Source organism: Ceratotherium simum, chromosome 29, assembly GCF_057802395.1.
Source record: "Ceratotherium simum simum isolate JZ-2026a chromosome 29, ASM5780239v1, whole genome shotgun sequence".
Classification (NCBI taxonomy): domain Eukaryota; kingdom Metazoa; phylum Chordata; class Mammalia; order Perissodactyla; family Rhinocerotidae; genus Ceratotherium; species Ceratotherium simum.
The window spans coordinates 34,464,877-34,483,389 of record NC_141928.1 but is presented as its reverse complement, the minus strand read 5'-3'; the positions used below and the strand labels follow the sequence as shown (position 1 = coordinate 34,483,389).

General features: G+C 47.4%; 1 protein-coding gene across 1 annotated transcript in view; it reads left to right on the top strand.

Annotated features, from left to right (window-relative positions):
- Positions 1-1,115: 1,115 nt before the first annotated feature.
- The window catches only part of NR4A3 (nuclear receptor subfamily 4 group A member 3), a 39,223-nt gene continuing 21,825 nt past the window's right edge, over positions 1,116-18,513 (top strand). The window contains exons 1-5 of the mRNA XM_004423250.3: positions 1,116-1,585; positions 4,750-4,923; positions 7,167-8,125; positions 11,753-11,882; positions 12,346-12,518. Coding sequence (XP_004423307.2) covers positions 7,169-8,125; positions 11,753-11,882; positions 12,346-12,518 — 1,260 coding nt within the window. The 5' untranslated portion in view covers positions 1,116-1,585; positions 4,750-4,923; positions 7,167-7,168. The remainder of the gene's footprint in view (positions 1,586-4,749; positions 4,924-7,166; positions 8,126-11,752; positions 11,883-12,345; positions 12,519-18,513) is intronic.

Sequence of the window (18,513 nt, the reverse complement as noted above, 5' to 3'; positions counted from 1 at the left end):
CCATTTCACGACAAATGTGTCCCAAGGAGACCAGAGCAAATCCCCTAGCGAGGAACTGACTAATAAATCCTGTTGATTGATTTCGAAATGTTTAAGTTTGGAGATGGGAGGGGAGGCCAGTCTACAACCATCAAAAAGTGAAAGTGCGAGCTGAGAGTTCCATTTCTGACGGGGGGAGGGGGGTGATTTGCAACAGTCAGACCGGCTCAGCTGTTCAACACGTGTGGGTTTGTTTTATACACATTAAGTAGTTTCTGCTGCAGCGCGCGCATGAATGATGGACGTGCACTTAGTTGGGTTATAATGGGTCCAGTTAGGAAACCCACACCTTAAGTATAAAGAAATAAAACCTTATCTTCCCGGAGCCATCTGCAGCCCTGTGCGAAATACGCGCCCAGCAAATGACGAGAGGAGGGGCATTCGCCTAGGCGCAGAGGGCCAAAGAGACGTAAACAGCTTTAGAACTGTTGCTTGGGGGAAGCGCAGCTGCACCTCAGGGAGTCTTCGGGCTGATGCCTGACTCCTGCACCGGCTGCCAGGTCACTCGGAGAAGCTGGCTGGCGGAGACTTCCCTTTCGGAAGAGCTGTCCTCTCCCTTACCCCCTCGACTTGGCTCCCTGCCTCGGGGCAGCCTCGGAGGCGCGCCAGCAGGACTCCTCCAACTCTACTCCACCCGAGCCTGACAGCTGGGCGGTCCCGCCTGACCCGCGGGCGGGCCGCTGCACCCTCGGGCCGACTCGCGCCCGGGCGAGCAGCGCCGCTGCAGAGCGGTTGGCAGCGCGGGTCCCAAAGGCCTCCGGGCTGGGGCTGGCCACGCGATGCAGTTTCCATTGTGCTGCCCTGGGAATGGCCGGGGAACGCGCGCGCGCGCGTACATGCACACACACACACACACACACATACACACACACACACCCTCCCTCGCACACGCGGAACCGGCTGGGCCAGGGGAGGGAGGAGGAGGGTGACGTAGCGTCCCATGGCGTCACATTGACGTCTCGCATTCCAGGCACTCTATGGAGAGGCCGCTAGGGCTCCTGTGGCATAAATGACGTGCCGAGAGAGCGAGCGAACGCGCAGCCGGGAGAGCGGAGTCTCCTGCCTCCCGCCCCCCACCCCTCCAGCTCCTGCTCCTCCTCCGCTCCCTACACACAGACAAGCTCACACCCGCTCCCTCACTCGCACACACAGACACACGCGCGCACACACACTCCACTCTCTCCCGCGCGCTCACACCCCTCTCGCCCTGCGCCCTCGCGGGTGCAGAGCCGCGCGGCAGCCGGACGCCCCTCCTGGGCTCACCTTGCAACGCTGACAGCGCCGGCGGTGGCCGTGGAGGTGGGAACAGCGGCGGCATCCTCCCCCCTGGTCGCGGCCCGAGCTAGGACGCTCGCGGAACCCCTCGGCGGCGCTCTCCCATGAGTCGGGATCGCAGCATCTCTTGCCAGCCACTCACCGCCTCTGGGAGCCACTGGGCTTGTACACGGCAGCCCTTCCGGGACAGCAGCTGTCACTCCCCTCAGTGCAGATTTCGGAACAGCTCTCTAGAAACTCGCTCTAAAGACGGAACCGCCACAGCACTCAAGTACGTATGAGATTCGACCAGTTAATTGGGGGACTTGCTAAAAAGTTGGCGCGCTGGGAAGCGTCGCTCCTGAAATTGACAACTTTAAGTGTGGGGTTTTCCCCCTTGCCTCCTCTCTCCGGCTTTGCTCTCCGAGTGGCCAGTGGGTTCTGATCTGAAACTTTTCCCCTGTAGCGGGCCCGCGGGGATCTCTGGAGCTCGGGGGATTTGTCCCCCCACCCGAAGAGGCGAAAAGCCTCTAACAAAGAGGAGGACCGGGATTTGTGCACTAGCAGCTCCACCGATGTAATTCAGGGTATTTCGGCTCTAGTTGTCATGGTAATGATGCTCTCGGCGGCGGCGGCGGCGGCAACGGCGGGGAGTTGCAGCTCCGGTGATGAACGGCAGTAATTTCCCTGGCTTTTAACTAGGATTGAAAATAAGGGCTCCGGTGGGTCTAAGTTAATATACCTAAAGGTGACTCCGAGCTGGTTGACTGGGGGGAAGCTTGGGAGGGAAGGGGCCTGGGCAGCAGCGGCCGGAGTTTGCAAAGGCGTTCCGAGGATCTCAGGAAAGAGAGCGTAATTGTAGGAATGTGGCTTATTGTATTGAAATGAGCCTGGGGCTCCACTAGGCACGTCTGCCTGGCGTCGCCGACTTGCCGGTTTACACTTTTCCCTTCGGAGGTAATCGGGTGTAATTGCCGGCTCCCGCGCCCCGACACGCGTGGGGACGGTGTCTCTCTCCTCCGATCCTTGGCTCAGTGTGGGAAAGAAATGTTTTAACTGACAGAACTCGCGCTTTTGGAGAAGTTGCTCCGAGTGTTTTAATAGAAATGAAAGTTCTCAGCGGTGAGGGGAGAGCGGTCATGCGAGCGCAGCCTGCGGAGACTGACTTCCAAAGGCACCTCTCGAACCTGTTGGAAGCTTGGGGCAGTCATGAAAGAGAAAGTGTTTGTCCCTTGATTCCAAAGAACGTTCTTGGAGATTGCTTTTTATTTATGCCTCCGGATTCTCCCGAGGGAAAAGCTGCAAGGCGTTTGGTAATCAGAAATCTCGGGCTGTTTTCCCAGAGCTTTAGGGTGCCAGGAGAGAGGTATCGGGTGCCGTTCAGTCATTTCATCGCGAAGCCAATCCTGAATCTTCTTTTCCCACGACGGAGAAATATTTTATAGAACTGAGTTGGGGAAAGAAAGAGCTGCCCAACGCGGCTACTGGGCACAATGAGTGAAGTTAGAGTTTATTGGAGTTATCTTAACAAGATGCTCGTAATGTGAATATCAAAGACTGCTTAGACCGAGCAGCCTCCACACCCGCTCACTCCCCCCTCACCCACCCACCCCCTTCCCCGGGACCGTGCGCTCGCAGAAATTCTCCCCCGCGGTTCGTCTCCTCTCCCTCGGTCTTTCTGAGAATCTCTGTCTTTCCCTTGCTGTCGGTCTCTCCTCTCCTCCTGCCCCCGCCCAACCTCCGCCCCCGCTCCCCAGGGTTGGAAACTCCGCGGAGGAGCCCCGGTCACAATGGTGCGTTTCACGGTTTCCTCCATACACTTCACTACGGGGAGGGGAACACGGGGGTGTTCCTTTCGCCTGCCCACGAGAAAGAAAGGGGCTTTGACAGAGGTAGTTATTTCTTCCTAATTTACAACCCCGAGGCTCCGTGCTCCCGGCCCCGGCGGCCGCGAGCGGGAGCGGCAGAACGTGTTTCCAGGCGCGGAGGCTTTGCCTAGGTAACCGGCCATTTGGGGGGGCGGAGAGAGCCGTGGGGCGCTCGGCTGGGCTGTAGGAAACGTGGTGTGGCACTCTCCCGCGAACGCCGGGCTCTCGAGGGGAGCCCCTTCCTTGAGGAGACGCGACCCTCGCCCACCGGAGTCAGAGGCCGATCCTCGGAGAAAGACTTGGCTGGAAAGGCCCCGGGGAAGGGCGGGAATGCGGGCACCTACTGGAGAGGTGGTGGGAGGTTGCTGAAGACCCCCACAGAAGATGCGAGGGGGGACGGGAAGCGCATGCTACAGCCATGGGAAGATCTGCCCGTGCTTGCGCTAGAGCCAGCGCAAGCTTTCCGTAGGATCAGCTGGGGCTTAGGGTAGCAAAGGAATCCCCCATTTCCTGGCCTTAGAGGGCTTCCTGGATCTGGGGGCTCCGACCCCTCCCCTTCAGGCAAGCCCCGGGCGCAGGGGTGCCGGGGAACGAAACTTACACGACCTTCTCGGCCCGCGCATTCACGAGGTTTTTTGGTTTTGGGTTTTTTCGGTCCACGTTCCCACCCCTCAAGCTGTGAATGGGTCCAGGCAAAGGGGGCGCTATAGGCCAGAGTTTGGGCCAGTGGGATCCTTCCCGAGGCCCGCGGAACTGCGCTTACAGCTACAAAGTTTCGCTGAGGCTGTGCGCAGGGACGCTCGCCCCGGAGGCGCGCTCGGCGCCCTCCGGAATGTGCCCCCTCCGGGCCGCCGGATGGCCCTGAGCCTCGAAGTCGCCCACCCTCGGGGATACCGCCCGCTGGGTGTGGAGGGCCTCCCTCCGCCCGCCCCACCGGCCTCGAACGCAAACCGCCTTGTTTCCAGTGCGGGCCTATTTCCACTGTGCCCTTTTGTTTGCTTGACCCCTGGCCCCCGAAACTCGCGGCTAATAGAAGCGAAGCTCCATTAGCATTTAGAATGAAAAGCGCAGGCTTTCTTAATTCCTCGGGGCATTCATGCATTCGTTCCGGACCTTGTGCATTTCCTATGCAACGTGTAAATTTGTATGGGGGGGGGAGGGAGTTGGAAAATGGCTATGTTCCTCTCGTGCACACTCACTGATCCCGATTTTGGGCGGAATTCTTCCTCAAGTGTTCTCCTTCCTTTGGTTTTCCTGACTTCGCGAGCTCGGAACCAGTTGTGGGGGAGAGAGATCAATTTCTGGGTGACGACAGGCTGCGCGTTTTTTAGCCTCGGTTCGGGTGCCACAAAACGGCGGTGAGCGCGACGGGTGCTGACAACCCTTCTTCGGCTCCCCCAAGGCGATGTAGTGCTTCTTGCCCAGGGACTCCGTTCACATTAAGTACTGCTTTCTTACCCTTATAATTCTTTGTAATTAACTTAGCATTCCTAGAGGCCCCCACCAACACCCCAATACGCGCAGCCCAGGCCGCGGTAACCCAGCCTGGTCCCCCTGTGACCTCTGTCCTCTCTCCCGCTGCCCGCAGAGCCCACTGCGGAAGAGCGCAGCCCGGCAAGCCCCAGCCCTGAGACTGGACGCTCAGCGGAGCCGGGCAGCACCGCAGCCGCTTCGCCTCGCCGCACATCCCCGCCTCCTACACTCTCAGCCTCCGCTGGAGAGACCCCCAGCCCCACCATTCAGCGCGCAAGATATCCTCCAGGTAGGTCTGAAGGCACGACCCCTTATTCCTCCCAGGCTGGAAGAGGTGGGGGAGGGGGTGGGCCCTGTGCCTCTGGCTGGGGCAGGCTGGTCGACTTGCCTAGCGCCAGGACAGTGACTGCTGGCTGCGCATTTCACAGCACAGGTGGCTTCTTTGCACGAAGCTCCTCTGGATACCACACCCTGTTGCTACCGAGTGGAGGAGCCAAATTAAATTAAGCGCTGCGTTTCTCAAAAATATTTTTCCTAAGAAAAATGCAAATACACCAATAGATTAGGATCTTTTAATACATTTTAATGTCATGTTTGCTCTCCTTTTATATCCAGTTTATGCATTTAAGAGTTATGGGATCACTTTGAGTTATACAGAGCATTTTTGTTTGTATAAAACCCAAATCATTTGGGTGCAGAAGTTTGGATTACTGAAGCTCAGAGGGAAAGAGAAAAAGCATTTGAGCTGAAAACCGAGGAGTCAATTTGAGTTGGGCAAAAGAAAGAATTGCAAGTTTGGCTTGTAGCACCTTTTTATGCATTTGTGAAAGGAATACCAAGTGCCTGGGCTGTGTAGGCACCAAAGACAGGCAGATAAATAGAACTCAGTCTCAGCAAGCTGATCTAGCTGGAAACCTCAGAAAGACACAAGGGAGAGCAATAGGCAGGGATTGGCAAGGAAGAATGACAGAAAAGACTCCTGGAGAAATCCCAGAGGGGCTGAAGGGAGAAAGAGAATAGATGAAACATCAGGAAGTGTTCTTTCTTTTAAATGATTAGCCTTCCATGTCACCCCAACAACTGGACAGCAGTATAAGTGATCCTTTAACTGCAAACTGTAAGTCTGTTTTTAAGGCCCTGCTTGGAAAATAAAGGCTTGAACTGGCCTCTCTTCATCACTGCTTCTTCCAACAGGCCCTCATCACCTTTTTTCAAGTCAAGATTTCATCCCATACACGCATGACTCAATCAGATTTGGAAATGTGGGTAAGAGAAAGATGTCAAAGGAAATGAGAAGTACTCACTTTTCTATTAGTCACAGCTTCTACACCAGAGACTCCAAAGAGACGTTAAGCACCTGGTTTTCCTTTGGTTCAGAAAAACCAACCACCAGAAACTGCCCGTTTTACCATTTCTATTTAGCCATAAAGAAAGGGAAATAATTAGATAAATAAATCACCCACCAGACCCAGTAATTCTCAGGGCCTTCTCATCCAGCTCAACCTCTCTGAACAATAGTAAGCACCCTGGATACCACTGGCTTTAGGGGCTCAACATAGTCAAACTTGCAGAGAAACTAAACCTCTTAAGAAACTGGGGTACTAATTCTTCTGTTGTAAGAAAATATGTAGACTAACTCACCTATTATGATAGCTGTAAACTGTTGTCATAAAACAGCCACTGATATATTTATTAGTCAGAATTGGAAAAAATATATATATATATATTTATATACAGTCTATGGCAGAGAGCAGGTTTGGTGGGTGTTTTGTTGCAGCTGCTGATCTTTTTCCTTGCAGATGGCGCAAACTCCCCCGAGTCCATTTCCTGGGCCTACGTTCCCACCTCGCCACCTAGCTGGCTGAAGTCATCAACAGGGGTCCAGTTCGCACAGGCTGTTAGCCCTGTTTGGAGGAGTGGGGAGAGGGTGGGAGAAAGCAACCACAACGTGTGTGTGGGTAGCCTCAGTTGGCACTTGTAAAATGTTAGAATACCACTCTCTCCCTTGGCCAGTAAGTCCCACGTAGGACACCTTTTTTGGACTAATTTATACGTTTATAAATCAATGAGTGTGACTTGGGGGACCACTGGCCTCTTTCCTCAAAAATAAACCAACAGGGCTTTCACTGGCTTTCTTGTTGTCCTCCCAACTTGTGGCTGAGGCCACTCCAATTAGTTTCTAGAGCTCAAAACCACTGTGTAAAACATCCCTGGGTTTATGAGGGAAGAAATCAAATTCCCTAGATCTGGTGGAGGATAGGGCAAGGGAGGGAAGGTGGGCACAGAGGCCCCGAGGAGGCCAAGTTTTGGCATCTTGTGGGCCCTTTGACAGTCTGCCAGGGATTCAGCTTTCTTCCCAGGGAAGACAGGAAGGAAGAAAGGATGGGGCTTTAAATCTATGCTACCAGAAGGAGGAAAGGATATCACTTTCTCTCTGTTTCCCAGATTAGAGAGCAATGAATGCAGTGCTACGTATTAGCTAGGAAAGAGTGCTGACTTGCTTCTGAGAGACCCTCTTCCCTGTTCTTGCAGATATGCCCTGCGTGCAAGCCCAGTATAGCCCTTCGCCTCCAGGTTCCAGTTATGCAGCCCAGACCTACGGCTCGGAATACACCACGGAGATCATGAACCCCGACTACGCCAAGCTGACCATGGACCTCGGCAGCACCGAGATCACGGCCACGGCCACCACATCCCTGCCCAGCTTCAGTACCTTCATGGAGGGCTACTCGAGCAACTACGAACTCAAGCCCTCCTGCTTGTACCAAATGCAGCCGTCGGGGCCGCGGCCCTTGATCAAGATGGAGGAGGGCCGCGCGCACGGCTACCACCATCACCACCACCACCACCACCACCATCACCAGCAGCAGCAGCAGCAGCAGCCTTCCATTCCGCCCCCCTCTGGCCAGGAGGACGAGGTGCTGCCCAGCACCTCCATGTACTTCAAGCAGTCGCCGCCGTCCACCCCCACCACGCCGGGCTTCCCCCCGCAGGCGGGGGCGCTCTGGGACGAAGCGCTGCCCTCGGCGCAGGGCTGCATCGCGCCGGGCCCGCTGCTCGACCCGCCGATGAAGGCGGTGCCCACGGTGGCCGGCGCGCGCTTCCCGCTCTTCCACTTCAAGCCCTCGCCGCCGCACCCGCCCGCGCCCAGCCCGGCCGGCGGCCACCACCTGGGCTACGACCCGACGGCCGCCGCCGCGCTCAGCCTGCCGCTAGGACCCGCCGCCGCCGCGGGCAGCCAGGCCGCCGCGCTCGAGGGCCACCCGTACGGGCTGCCGCTGGCCAAGAGGGCGGCCGCGCTGGCCTTCCCGCCGCTCGGCCTCACCGCCTCTCCCACCGCCTCCAGCCTGCTGGGCGAGAGCCCCAGCCTGCCGTCGCCGCCCAACAGGAGCTCGTCGTCGGGCGAGGGCACGTGCGCCGTGTGCGGGGACAACGCCGCCTGCCAGCACTACGGCGTGCGCACCTGCGAGGGCTGCAAGGGCTTCTTCAAGGTGAGCGCACGCCTGCTCCGGGCGCCCCTCCCCTCCGCAGCCACCCGCTCAAGTGAGCATGAAGTGGGCCCTTCCCGGTTTGGGAGTTCTAATTGTTATTCTGTGCCTTCCTGTGGCCTTTCCTAGCACCTTCACGTCCACTTTCTCAAGGGTTTTTAACTTGAGGTCCATTACAGGAGGCCGCCCCGGGTGGACTTGAGGGAGCTGGCAACCTCCCGGCTTGGCTTTACCTTCTGAGCATTTTTCTGGAGAGCCTTCAGCAGACTCTCAAAATGATCTATGATCTCCAAAATGCAAAAACCCCATTGCATTCCCTCTCTGTCCATCCAGGGTGTCTAAAGGATAGGCTCTGTGTGCCGGGCCTTGGACATTTGTATCTCAGTTAATCCTCATAGTAAGAGCTAGGACTCTAGAATCAGACCTGAGATTGAGTTCTGGGCACCCACTAGCTATTTTTATTAACAGTGTCTTGAAGGTAGACATTAATTATGCTTGTTTCATAGATGAGGAAATGGAGGCTCAGAGAGGTTATTCAACTGCCCCAGGACACACACTCAGAGAGCGAGATGGAGGCAGGATGCCAACTCATGTTTGCATGATGCCCAAGTGCCCGCCTTCTTCACAGCTCTGCAGCAGCAGAATAGACAGGGGCAACTGGCTGGGTACAGTTTGGAGCAGCTCCCTCCATAGAAGATAGAAGCTGGGGTCTCACCAATCCACTCCACCTCTGGTGCCACACACACTCTGCCAGGTGTGGACACTGTTCGTTATCTCATAGACCCAGAGGAGAACTTACAGTGGGAGGGTCTTCAACCCCCCCATATTTTACCCATGAGGAAGCTGAAACCTGGAGAGGTGAAGCCTTGTGCAGCCTGTAAACAGTGATTTAGAAGCCCAGGGGACAGTTCCAGCTGGTTTCCCCTGACTCTTGAGTTCAGTGCTCTTTCCATCACTCAGGGGGAAGAGGCTTTGCTCTTCTGCTGCTCTACTGTTCCTGTTGAGTCCCAGACTTCAGACACTTAATTCTGTGCCGCCCTACCCCCTTCCCTGGCTGTTATCTCAGGCATTTGCAAACCCATAAGTGTTCTCCCACAAAAATCACTCCCTAGCCTCCAGTGCTGGGCAGGGTGGAGGGAAAGGGGAAGCCAGATGCTAATTGGGTAACTAGGACTTGGGAGGCCAATAGAATGTGTCTGGGAGCTTGCTGAAATTGGAGTCACAACACTGAAATAGGAATCCTTGATCTATCACCCACCATTTGTATGCCGTTGACTCGTCTTTCTAGGCCTCAGTTTCTCTATCAGGTGAATAAAATTCAGAGAAGGGCTATGAGTATTAAATGAGATAAAACATTTATGAAAGCACTTTGTAATCTTTAAAGGGCCATAAAACAACAGTTCATTATTAAATGAAAACTACAAAGTATTTCTAAAAATGCATATGTTTGTCAATTGGTATACATACCAACCAGCAACAGTTATTTTTGATCTGGGGATAGGAATCATGTGATTAATTAAATTCTGCAGATAAATGAGAAAATGCTTATGGAAAGACTTTGCAATACCTTAAGTGCCATATAGGAGGTATGCAGGATTATGATGTTTTAAATGTAGAACTCTCAGTTTAGCCACTTTTTTTCTGTCTTAACTACTCAAACTTCACCAGGGTTACTTTCAAGTAACTGCATTCCTTTGGCAGATATGATTTTTACAGCATTTGAGTGGAAAAGCTGAAGGGCAGTGAAACAGGCAGCTGAAAAGGAGGAAAGAAAGAAAAACAGTTAAGAGAAGTAGTAGTAATCCACAAATATAATCACCCCTGAATAATTGACAGTTGACCAAAATACAGGAGTGGTAACACATTCCTAGTCTAGAATTGTCAATTAAGTGTTCCCCAACAGTGTCCCTTTTCTGCAGCAATCCCTTGAAAACAAATCTATACTTGAAAGGGTGGGGGTAGGATGGGGGAGAACTACCCCACAGATCTGTTAATTAAGGGAACGAGAGCAGGTTTTACCCAGTGGCTTTCTACCATTAAATTGAATTCTTTAAAAATGTGACATGAAGTGCAGTTAATGATGGGAATTCGGTGATTGAACTGTAACGATCTTTCCCGGTCCTTAAACTGTGCAGGCACGCACAGATGTGGGGAAGGTTTCAGGTTATTGGGAAAATGTACACCTGAAGCAAAATGCCACCAGCACTCAAGTTGGCATATAGCCTTGAGGACGATGGGAAGAAATAGAGTTTTAGAAATTACTGCATGTTCAGTGAAAGAGAGCTTCATTCAGGAAACACAAGTTTCCTACCCTTACAGACGGCTGAGAATTTAAATGTGGAAACTCAGAAGTATGCTTGTGATTTGGAATTTTGCATTTTAAACTAAATGTATCTGGCTTTGTTAGATTTTTAAAGTTTTATATAAGCCGTTTAGAAACTATCTCCTAAAATGAAATGAAAGGGCGTTGAGGATTGCTGAAAGCCCAAGACTGAAAATAAATCTAGAATTTTGGACACAAAATAGATCACCAATCCCAAATTACCTGGATTTCTTTTTTTTTTTTTTTTTTAATGCAGCCAAGGCTTACCAAATAAATTCCAACTTTCTGCTCTATTTGGAGTTGTGTAGATTCAGGTAATTTCTGAATGATTTCACCTAAGGTGGTAAATACACCTCCATTTGCACAAATGTTTTTAATTTTTTAAAAATCAAGCATTCTTTTAAATCTGGAGCACAAAATATGCTTAATTATTTCTCCATGTGTCATTTTAAAATTATATGTGATTCTGAAGAATACAACATTATTTTATATCCAAGTCCAAATTTGATGATGTGTCTTTTACAATATGGCTATTTTGATGTCTATGTCAATAGTCATTTATGAAATAACCTACTAATGGGAATTTTTATTGAGAATACATGGCTCTCATATTTCTTTCTTTCTCTCATCCTTTTTTTTTTCTTTCTTTCTTGGATGTGATAGTGGTTTTTAGTATCCAATTTTAAGATTTTGCTTTCAAAAATCAGAAATGGCTGGTTTACCATATATATTCTTTTCAAGATAAAATAAAGGACACAGGCTGATTAAGTGATTTCGGGGGGATTAAAACATTATTTCCTGTATGTTTTAACTAGACAAGTCCTGATTTGGCTTTTTATGATTTCATCTCTATTGGGGAACAAAGCCAGTTACTGTGATATTTGACTTAGAATAAGTGATAGCCAGCATAGTACATCCCAGATAATTTTGATTTTATTTTAATAAGGTCAGCAATAATCAGGGGAGTGGAACAAGTAGGAAATTGTTCCCAAAGGGATATTAAAAGTGGAGATAATCTAATCCTCCAAGGTATGATATGTTGACCTGGTAATTTCAGATATGATTTTATCACTCAGACTTGAACGTCTCCTGAGACTCGCGTCAGAACAATCTGAGATGATTTTCACTGTCAGCAGCTAACACTAATAAAATTGTTTTTCCTGCAGGCTAGCGTGTTAGGAAATTAAATTTATCTAATTATACGAATTGCACTGTCGCTTTTCACATTGTAATTAAAATACATCTTGTCAGGTCCTACCTCTTTCCAGAAACTATTAGTTGACTATCTCTGTATTGTATTTTCTCAGAGAACGGTGCAGAAAAATGCAAAATATGTTTGCCTGGCAAATAAAAACTGCCCCGTAGACAAGAGACGTCGAAACCGATGTCAGTACTGTCGATTTCAGAAGTGTCTCAGTGTCGGGATGGTTAAAGAAGGTATGGGTGTAATGATTTTTATCCATCTTGCTTATATGTATTCTCAGATATCACTGAAAAAATGTTAATATTTACTTTGGGATGGTGAATTTCCCTTGTTTCCCTTTCCTTCCAACATTTTACTTTTACGGTGTATATTTACGTTTAAAAATAGCTGAGGACTGCTTATTCTAATTTCTCAAAATCAATAGAGAGCTTGTGTACATACATCCTTGTTCTATTTAAGAAGGAGACTTTTAGGACTAATTCATTACCCAATGTAAGTATGGGGTGGCTTTTATGCTGCTTGTTTCAACTCTCATTAAATCATTGTGTGAATATTATTCTAAACTTATTGCCTCTTTTAAATGGTTGGTCTCATTAATGATGGCTCAACTGTAAAGTGTTTTGATTCCTTTTTGTGATTTATGGCTATTCGTGAATATCTTTGAAGACATTTTTTCTTTCTTTCTCTCGGCATCAGTTGTCCGTACAGATAGTCTGAAAGGGAGGAGAGGTCGGCTGCCTTCCAAACCAAAGAGCCCGTTACAGCAGGAACCTTCTCAGCCCTCTCCACCTTCTCCTCCGATCTGTATGATGAATGCCCTTGTCCGAGCTTTGACAGACTCAACGCCCAGAGATCTCGATTATTCCAGAGTAAGTTTTTTGATGTCCTCCTTTTGAGAATGATCAGGGTCTCTATTCACGATATTCAGTAATAAGAGTTGATTGAATGACTTTGTGCCTGGCACTGTGCTAAACAGTTCTCATACCTTTTCTATATTTCTCACTTCATTTAGCAATTCTGGTGCATCCATTGCACCAAATAATTTTTGCCTTATTGGATCTCTAAATGCCTTAACAAATGACCCTGACAGTGCTGCACCTGTCATACCCATTGTTGCAGGATTCCTGGTGGTTGCCAATGATAGTCTGCACAGGTGAATTACAATTTGTAGATTTCTTTCACAGTCTAGACAGAGTGACTACTGGTTTTTTCATATTGTGGTCAAACCATCTGGGTGAGCCTCCGGTTGTCTTTAAGCAGTTTACCCAGTTGCATTGGCATTGATTGACCTGCTGGTTGCTCAGAGGGATTAGACCGCTGAGGGAGAGGAGCAAGCTCTGGCCTTGACATCGGGAGGTGTCAGGAGGACTGGGATGGAACGCCGCCTCTGCTGCTTCCTGTCTGTGTCACCTGGCTTCTGCTCTTGGCTTTCTCATCCCTACAGTGGAGATGATTACAATATTTAACCCCAGAGGGATGTTTTGAACATCAGTCACACAGGAATGGTGGTTGAGAAAACATTTGAAAACCATAAATGATTACCGGTGTTGTTATTTAAGTCAACCAAAACATATCAACATTTTTATTTCATGTGGGATATAGTAAAATATCCTCAGTTTGAATTCTGCAAATTTCCAGAAATTTGGATAACACAGAGAAGAACCATGAAAAAGGATTTTCTGAGCAAATGTGTAAACATTACTGGAAGGCATTTTTTAAAAAGACTTAGAAAAGCAAACTTCTAGTAAAACAGGGTTTCTTCAAAGAAGGAAAGAAAGGAAAAAGATCAGAGTTATTGAGCAATTTCTACATGCTCGACATTGTGGTACATTGTCTGATTTAACTATTTAAAGAACCATAGGACCATACAGAACTGTAAGAACAGTCACCTCCACTCTGAGAAAACTTAGAACCACAGTTTGCACCAAATGAGAGCAACACCAGTCCAGGGATCCCCATTGGTTCAGCTGGCTTGGCAGCTACTACCAGATTGTCCTCCCCAGGTCTAATCAGTATTTCAAACTTCTGGTAGAACAGCTGGCATAGAGTGTGAGTGTGTCTGCTCTGTGCCCTCCTTTTAGGTTGCAATGTTGATGGAAATGAAGGGGTGGTTAGTATACCCGCTGTGAACCTCCTTCCTGCATCCCCACCCTCATTGTAGGCTGTGAAGCCTCCTCTCTGCACCTGATCACAAGACTTCATATGAGAAGCACGGTAGATCCTTAGCACTAAAGGTTGAGGACTCTTATTCTGATTACAAGTAGCGTCTCTTGACTAAAGTCAAGTCTCAAATAATAGTCTAACAGAATAATGCAGGGGTTTATGGCTTAGGCTTCAGAACCGTGCAGGCCTAGATTAAAATCCCAACACCGTCATTTGCTAGCTGGGTGACCTTGAGCAACTGATTAAACCTTTTAATGCCTCAGTTCCCTCATCTGTGTTATGGAGTAATAATAATATCTGCTTCCTGGGGTTGTTTGTGAAGAATAAATAAGCTGATACTTGTCAAAGCTTTAGCACAGTGCCCTGTATGCTATCTCCTTGACCAAACCTTCCCATTTTACCATTTGTTGACTGTTCTAGTAAGTAGAACACTATACCTGTCAGGTGCCATGTAGCGATACCATTAAGGTAAGTATTATGATCTCTATTTCACAGATGAGGAGATTAAAACTGAGAAGGGCTAAAGGACTGACTTGCCCAAGGTCACATAGCTAATGTTTAAGTATCAGAAATAGAATTAGAAGCTAAGTGTATTGGACCCCAAAGTCTGTGCTCCTCAGTACCAAGCTTCCCTGCGTCTCTGGTTTCAGTGAGAGTGGGTGCTAGAAAAGCGTTCGGGAATAAAGATTTCTCCTCCCTGAAGCCACTCTGGCCTCCTTCACGCAATTTGTCTGAATTAATGAGGCTTCTCAGCACTGCCTACGCTGAGGTTACAGCACACGATCTGACATGGTTCCAGGGCATCTGAAATCACTATTGATGGTCAGTCCAGAGAATTTGTGCCCCAAAAGTGATTTTTTGGCCCCAAATTATCCAATTACTGGTCTACATGGCCTAATTAGTTATTCAGTGGCAAACCCTCCCCAGCACTTTGAGTTGTCCCAGGTGGGAACTGTCTCCGCACTGAAAAATCAATCCAGCCTGTTTGCTTGCCTCTGCACCATTCAGTGTGTTAGACTAGAGTCATCATCCTCATCAACAAACATTTATCCAATTTAATTGTTAGCTTTGTCCAAAACAGCAGATTGACCATGCCAGCGTCTGGGTCACATTGGTACTACCTTTGGGGCCTGGCTCCATTTTGCAAAGTGTATTTATTTTAATTGCCTTGTTTTGGAATCAGATTGAACCTCATAGCTTGGATTCTCCTGCCTTTAGATAGCTTTACAAAATTATCAAAAATTGGACCCAAATCAATTAAATTAAAAGACTTTTTAAAAAATACAGTGAGTTTTCATTAAAAACTTGGATGAAGGCATAGAAGCATGCTGATCACATTTGCAGATGACAGAAAGCTGGGAGGGATTGCTAATATGATGGATGTCAGTATCAACATTCAGAGTGATTTCGACAGGTTGGAACAGGATGGGCTGAAACCATCATGAGGAAAGTTAACAAAAATAAATATGAAGCTCAGCATTTAGAATTTTAAAACATGGGAGAGCCTTGGCCTGTCAATGGTTCATGTTAAGATCTCAGGAGTTTATTCCATACACACTCAATATGAACCAACAAAGTATATGTGTGGTGGAAGGGAGAGATGCCTAATTACCTTAGGCTGCAGTGGTAGAAGTATGGGACCAGAACCAAGTTGGTGGTGGTCCTATGGCCTCTGTCCTGTCAGATCATCATTAAGTCCAATTCCAAGCTGGGGTTTAAGAGGGACGTGAACACATGGTTTCTGGGAAAGTGTAAGGTATGGTTGGAGGAAGTGGAAATATGTAGATAGGAAGGGAGAAAGTTTGGCAGGTTTAGGTCATTCTTTTGTCATGTGGCCAAAAGAACTGTTGCTCCCCAGGGCAGATCCAGAGAGAGAAGGAGGGGCCCCTTCCAGCTCACTTGGAAGACAAGGATGAGCTTTCTTAGCTGCAAGAGCTGCTGTGGAAGTGTGAGTTCATCAACACAAGAAGTAACTAAGGAGAACAAATAACAGGATTTCTCACAAGCAGAGAGGTTATATTGGATGATATTAAGTTCCTTCCAACTCTACAGTTTTATCATCTTATTGTCCCTAAATGCAAGTGATTATATATACATATACAAATAAGAATATGTGTTGTGAGGGAACTTGTTAGTTACCAAGATTGAATTTGCTTTGTTCTCTAAAAAAACATTAACATAAAATGAATGAAGCGTAATGAATTTATTGAGGGCTTACTTTGAGCTAGGCACCATCACGTATATTCTTACGTAATTTCATTTAAGTCTCAGCTTTATGTGGTATAATTTATGGTTTCAGTATTTTTTTTAAGAATGTCATTCATTGAAACTCAATTTTCATAATACCCTCTCCTTAAAGTTTTATATTTACAAATTCATAGCACTGGAGGTGACCTTGAGATCACCTTATCCAACCCCCATATTTTCAAAGGAGTAAATAAAGGCTTAAAAGGGTTGCATGGCAGAGCCAGGGCTAGATCCAAATCTCATTACTCAAGGTGATATGTTTCTATTTCACCATACTGGTTCTTCTATGTAATGGCAATTTACCAGATTTTTTTTAAAAATTGAAGTTTATTAGATATTTAAAAATTACAATAATAGTACTATATACCCGGTGGTTTTTAAAAAGGCAAACCATTTAAAAGTGGATGCAGTGAGAAATGAGTCTCCTCTTCATTTTTTCCTGCCTAATCCTACTCTTTAGCAGTAACCGATGTTAACGTTTTAGTGTGTACCCATAATTTATTACATTTTAACTAAGAATTTGCCCTGTCAGGTTTGAGTAAGACTGGTGATTTGACCAAAACGATTTATTAAAGATGCTAGCTACTCCCAGCAAATCAGGTACATAGAGAAATGAGAAAATATTTGCCAGACAAGTATGTTTTAATCTTCTTGTACCAGCATATGTGCCTTTAAGGTAGTAAGTGAGTGGTTTTCCTTGTTGGTGGAAAAGGGAGGTGGAGTTGTGTTCCAAGTCACAGAGGGAGCGAATGTTTCAGAGGCCAGAAAGTGAGCTCCTCACTCTGTGAAGCATTCCTGGCTCGAGGACCTTCACTTCTCCTTTGGGCCAAACTTCTCTCCTTCAAAAGTGAGCTCAGATCGTCGTATATCAGTGCAGTCAAAACATGTCACATTTGATTTGTTTCTCCTCGAACTGTTGCTCGTCTCTGCCCCACAGTTGCTTTTAATTTAGCGATACGTGTGTATATATAGATACTGGGCTTGGCTTCAGAACCTGCATAATTACTAATGGGAAAATACACTTCACGTCCTCATTAGTTGGTCATTTCAAGTATTTTTCAGCAAACTAGGATGTTTTCTGGTAACTGGTGTCACTTAGTGTAGTAACAGACTCCAAATACAAGAGATGTTGCTCAGATAAAACCAGGCACCAGCAAATGGCATTTAAATATGTTAACAAGATAGACTAGAAGCAACATGGCTAACACGTTAGACCTACAAAGTAGGCAGCATGAGGACTCTGCAAAGAGAGTGGTTTCATGAAGCTACTCAGGAGACCCTCTCAAATTGCCACCAATTCACTAGATGATTTCAGGCCAGTTCCTGCCCCTCTGTGGGCCTCAGTTTCCTCATCTGAATGGTGAGGAGATTGGACTAAATGCATTTGCATGATCCTCTCCAGCCTTCACGTTCCCTGACCCTTTGACCATTATACCTTCGGTAATTCCACTGCATTTCCCAGAGTGTGGTGCCCAGATTGCCTTTATCAGAAAGAGCCAGAGTGTTTGCTTTAAAACGCAGATTCCTGGGCCACACCCAGACCTACTGAATCAGAACTGGGGGGAGGGGAAGGCAGGCAGGAATCTATATTTTAACAAGTGCCTCTGATGATTCATTGGCACACTAAGGTTTGAGAACCACCGATACAGTTTAGTAAGAACAGTTTTACCTCGAATCTCCTATTTCCCAGCTTTTCTTGGGGTTGAAAAGGAATGAACAATAGAGTATAAATTTCTGAGAAAGTAATTAATTCATTTAACAAATATTTGTTCAATGGCTACTGGGAAATATATTCACTGCCAATTTTTAAAGTGTCACTTTTTAAAGTGTAAGAACCTAATAATAGGAATACATAGTTTGGCTCATAGAATGATCACGTCTAAAATTTATAAAGAAATATAAAGACCCAAGGAAAAGTGACATTCTAGGGGGAGATAAAATGTTCTTAGGATATTTTACATATTTAGCCTGAACTTGAAAGTGAGATAGAGCAAATATCAGATTCCACTCTGCTATGAAAGCGTCACATTGCTAATATTTTTAGGGCTGGTGTTCACCAAGGGTGTCACTTAATTTGCATTCAAATAACTTATTTCTGGCATGGGCTCTTGCTGAAGTCTGACTTGTACAGCTGTGTTCTCGACATATAAAATGTGTAAACTCATTTTAATTTAAATAATATCCATTGATGTTTGCAGCCCTAGGTTCTCATTCTAGGGGCTCCACAGAAATCTCCATTAGGCATTAACTGTCAGTAAATGTAATACTGTGTCTTTGACTAGTGGTAAAGCCAGATTTTTGATGGATCAATTATCCATTTAGGCTGGAATAAAAAGTTAGAGAAGAAGATTCATTTTTCTCTATTTGGCCTATATTCGATTGGAATGATCAATAAACAAGTATTTCTAGATTTTCTTTGGTGAACCGCAAACCTGCCTAGATCAGAGACAGAGT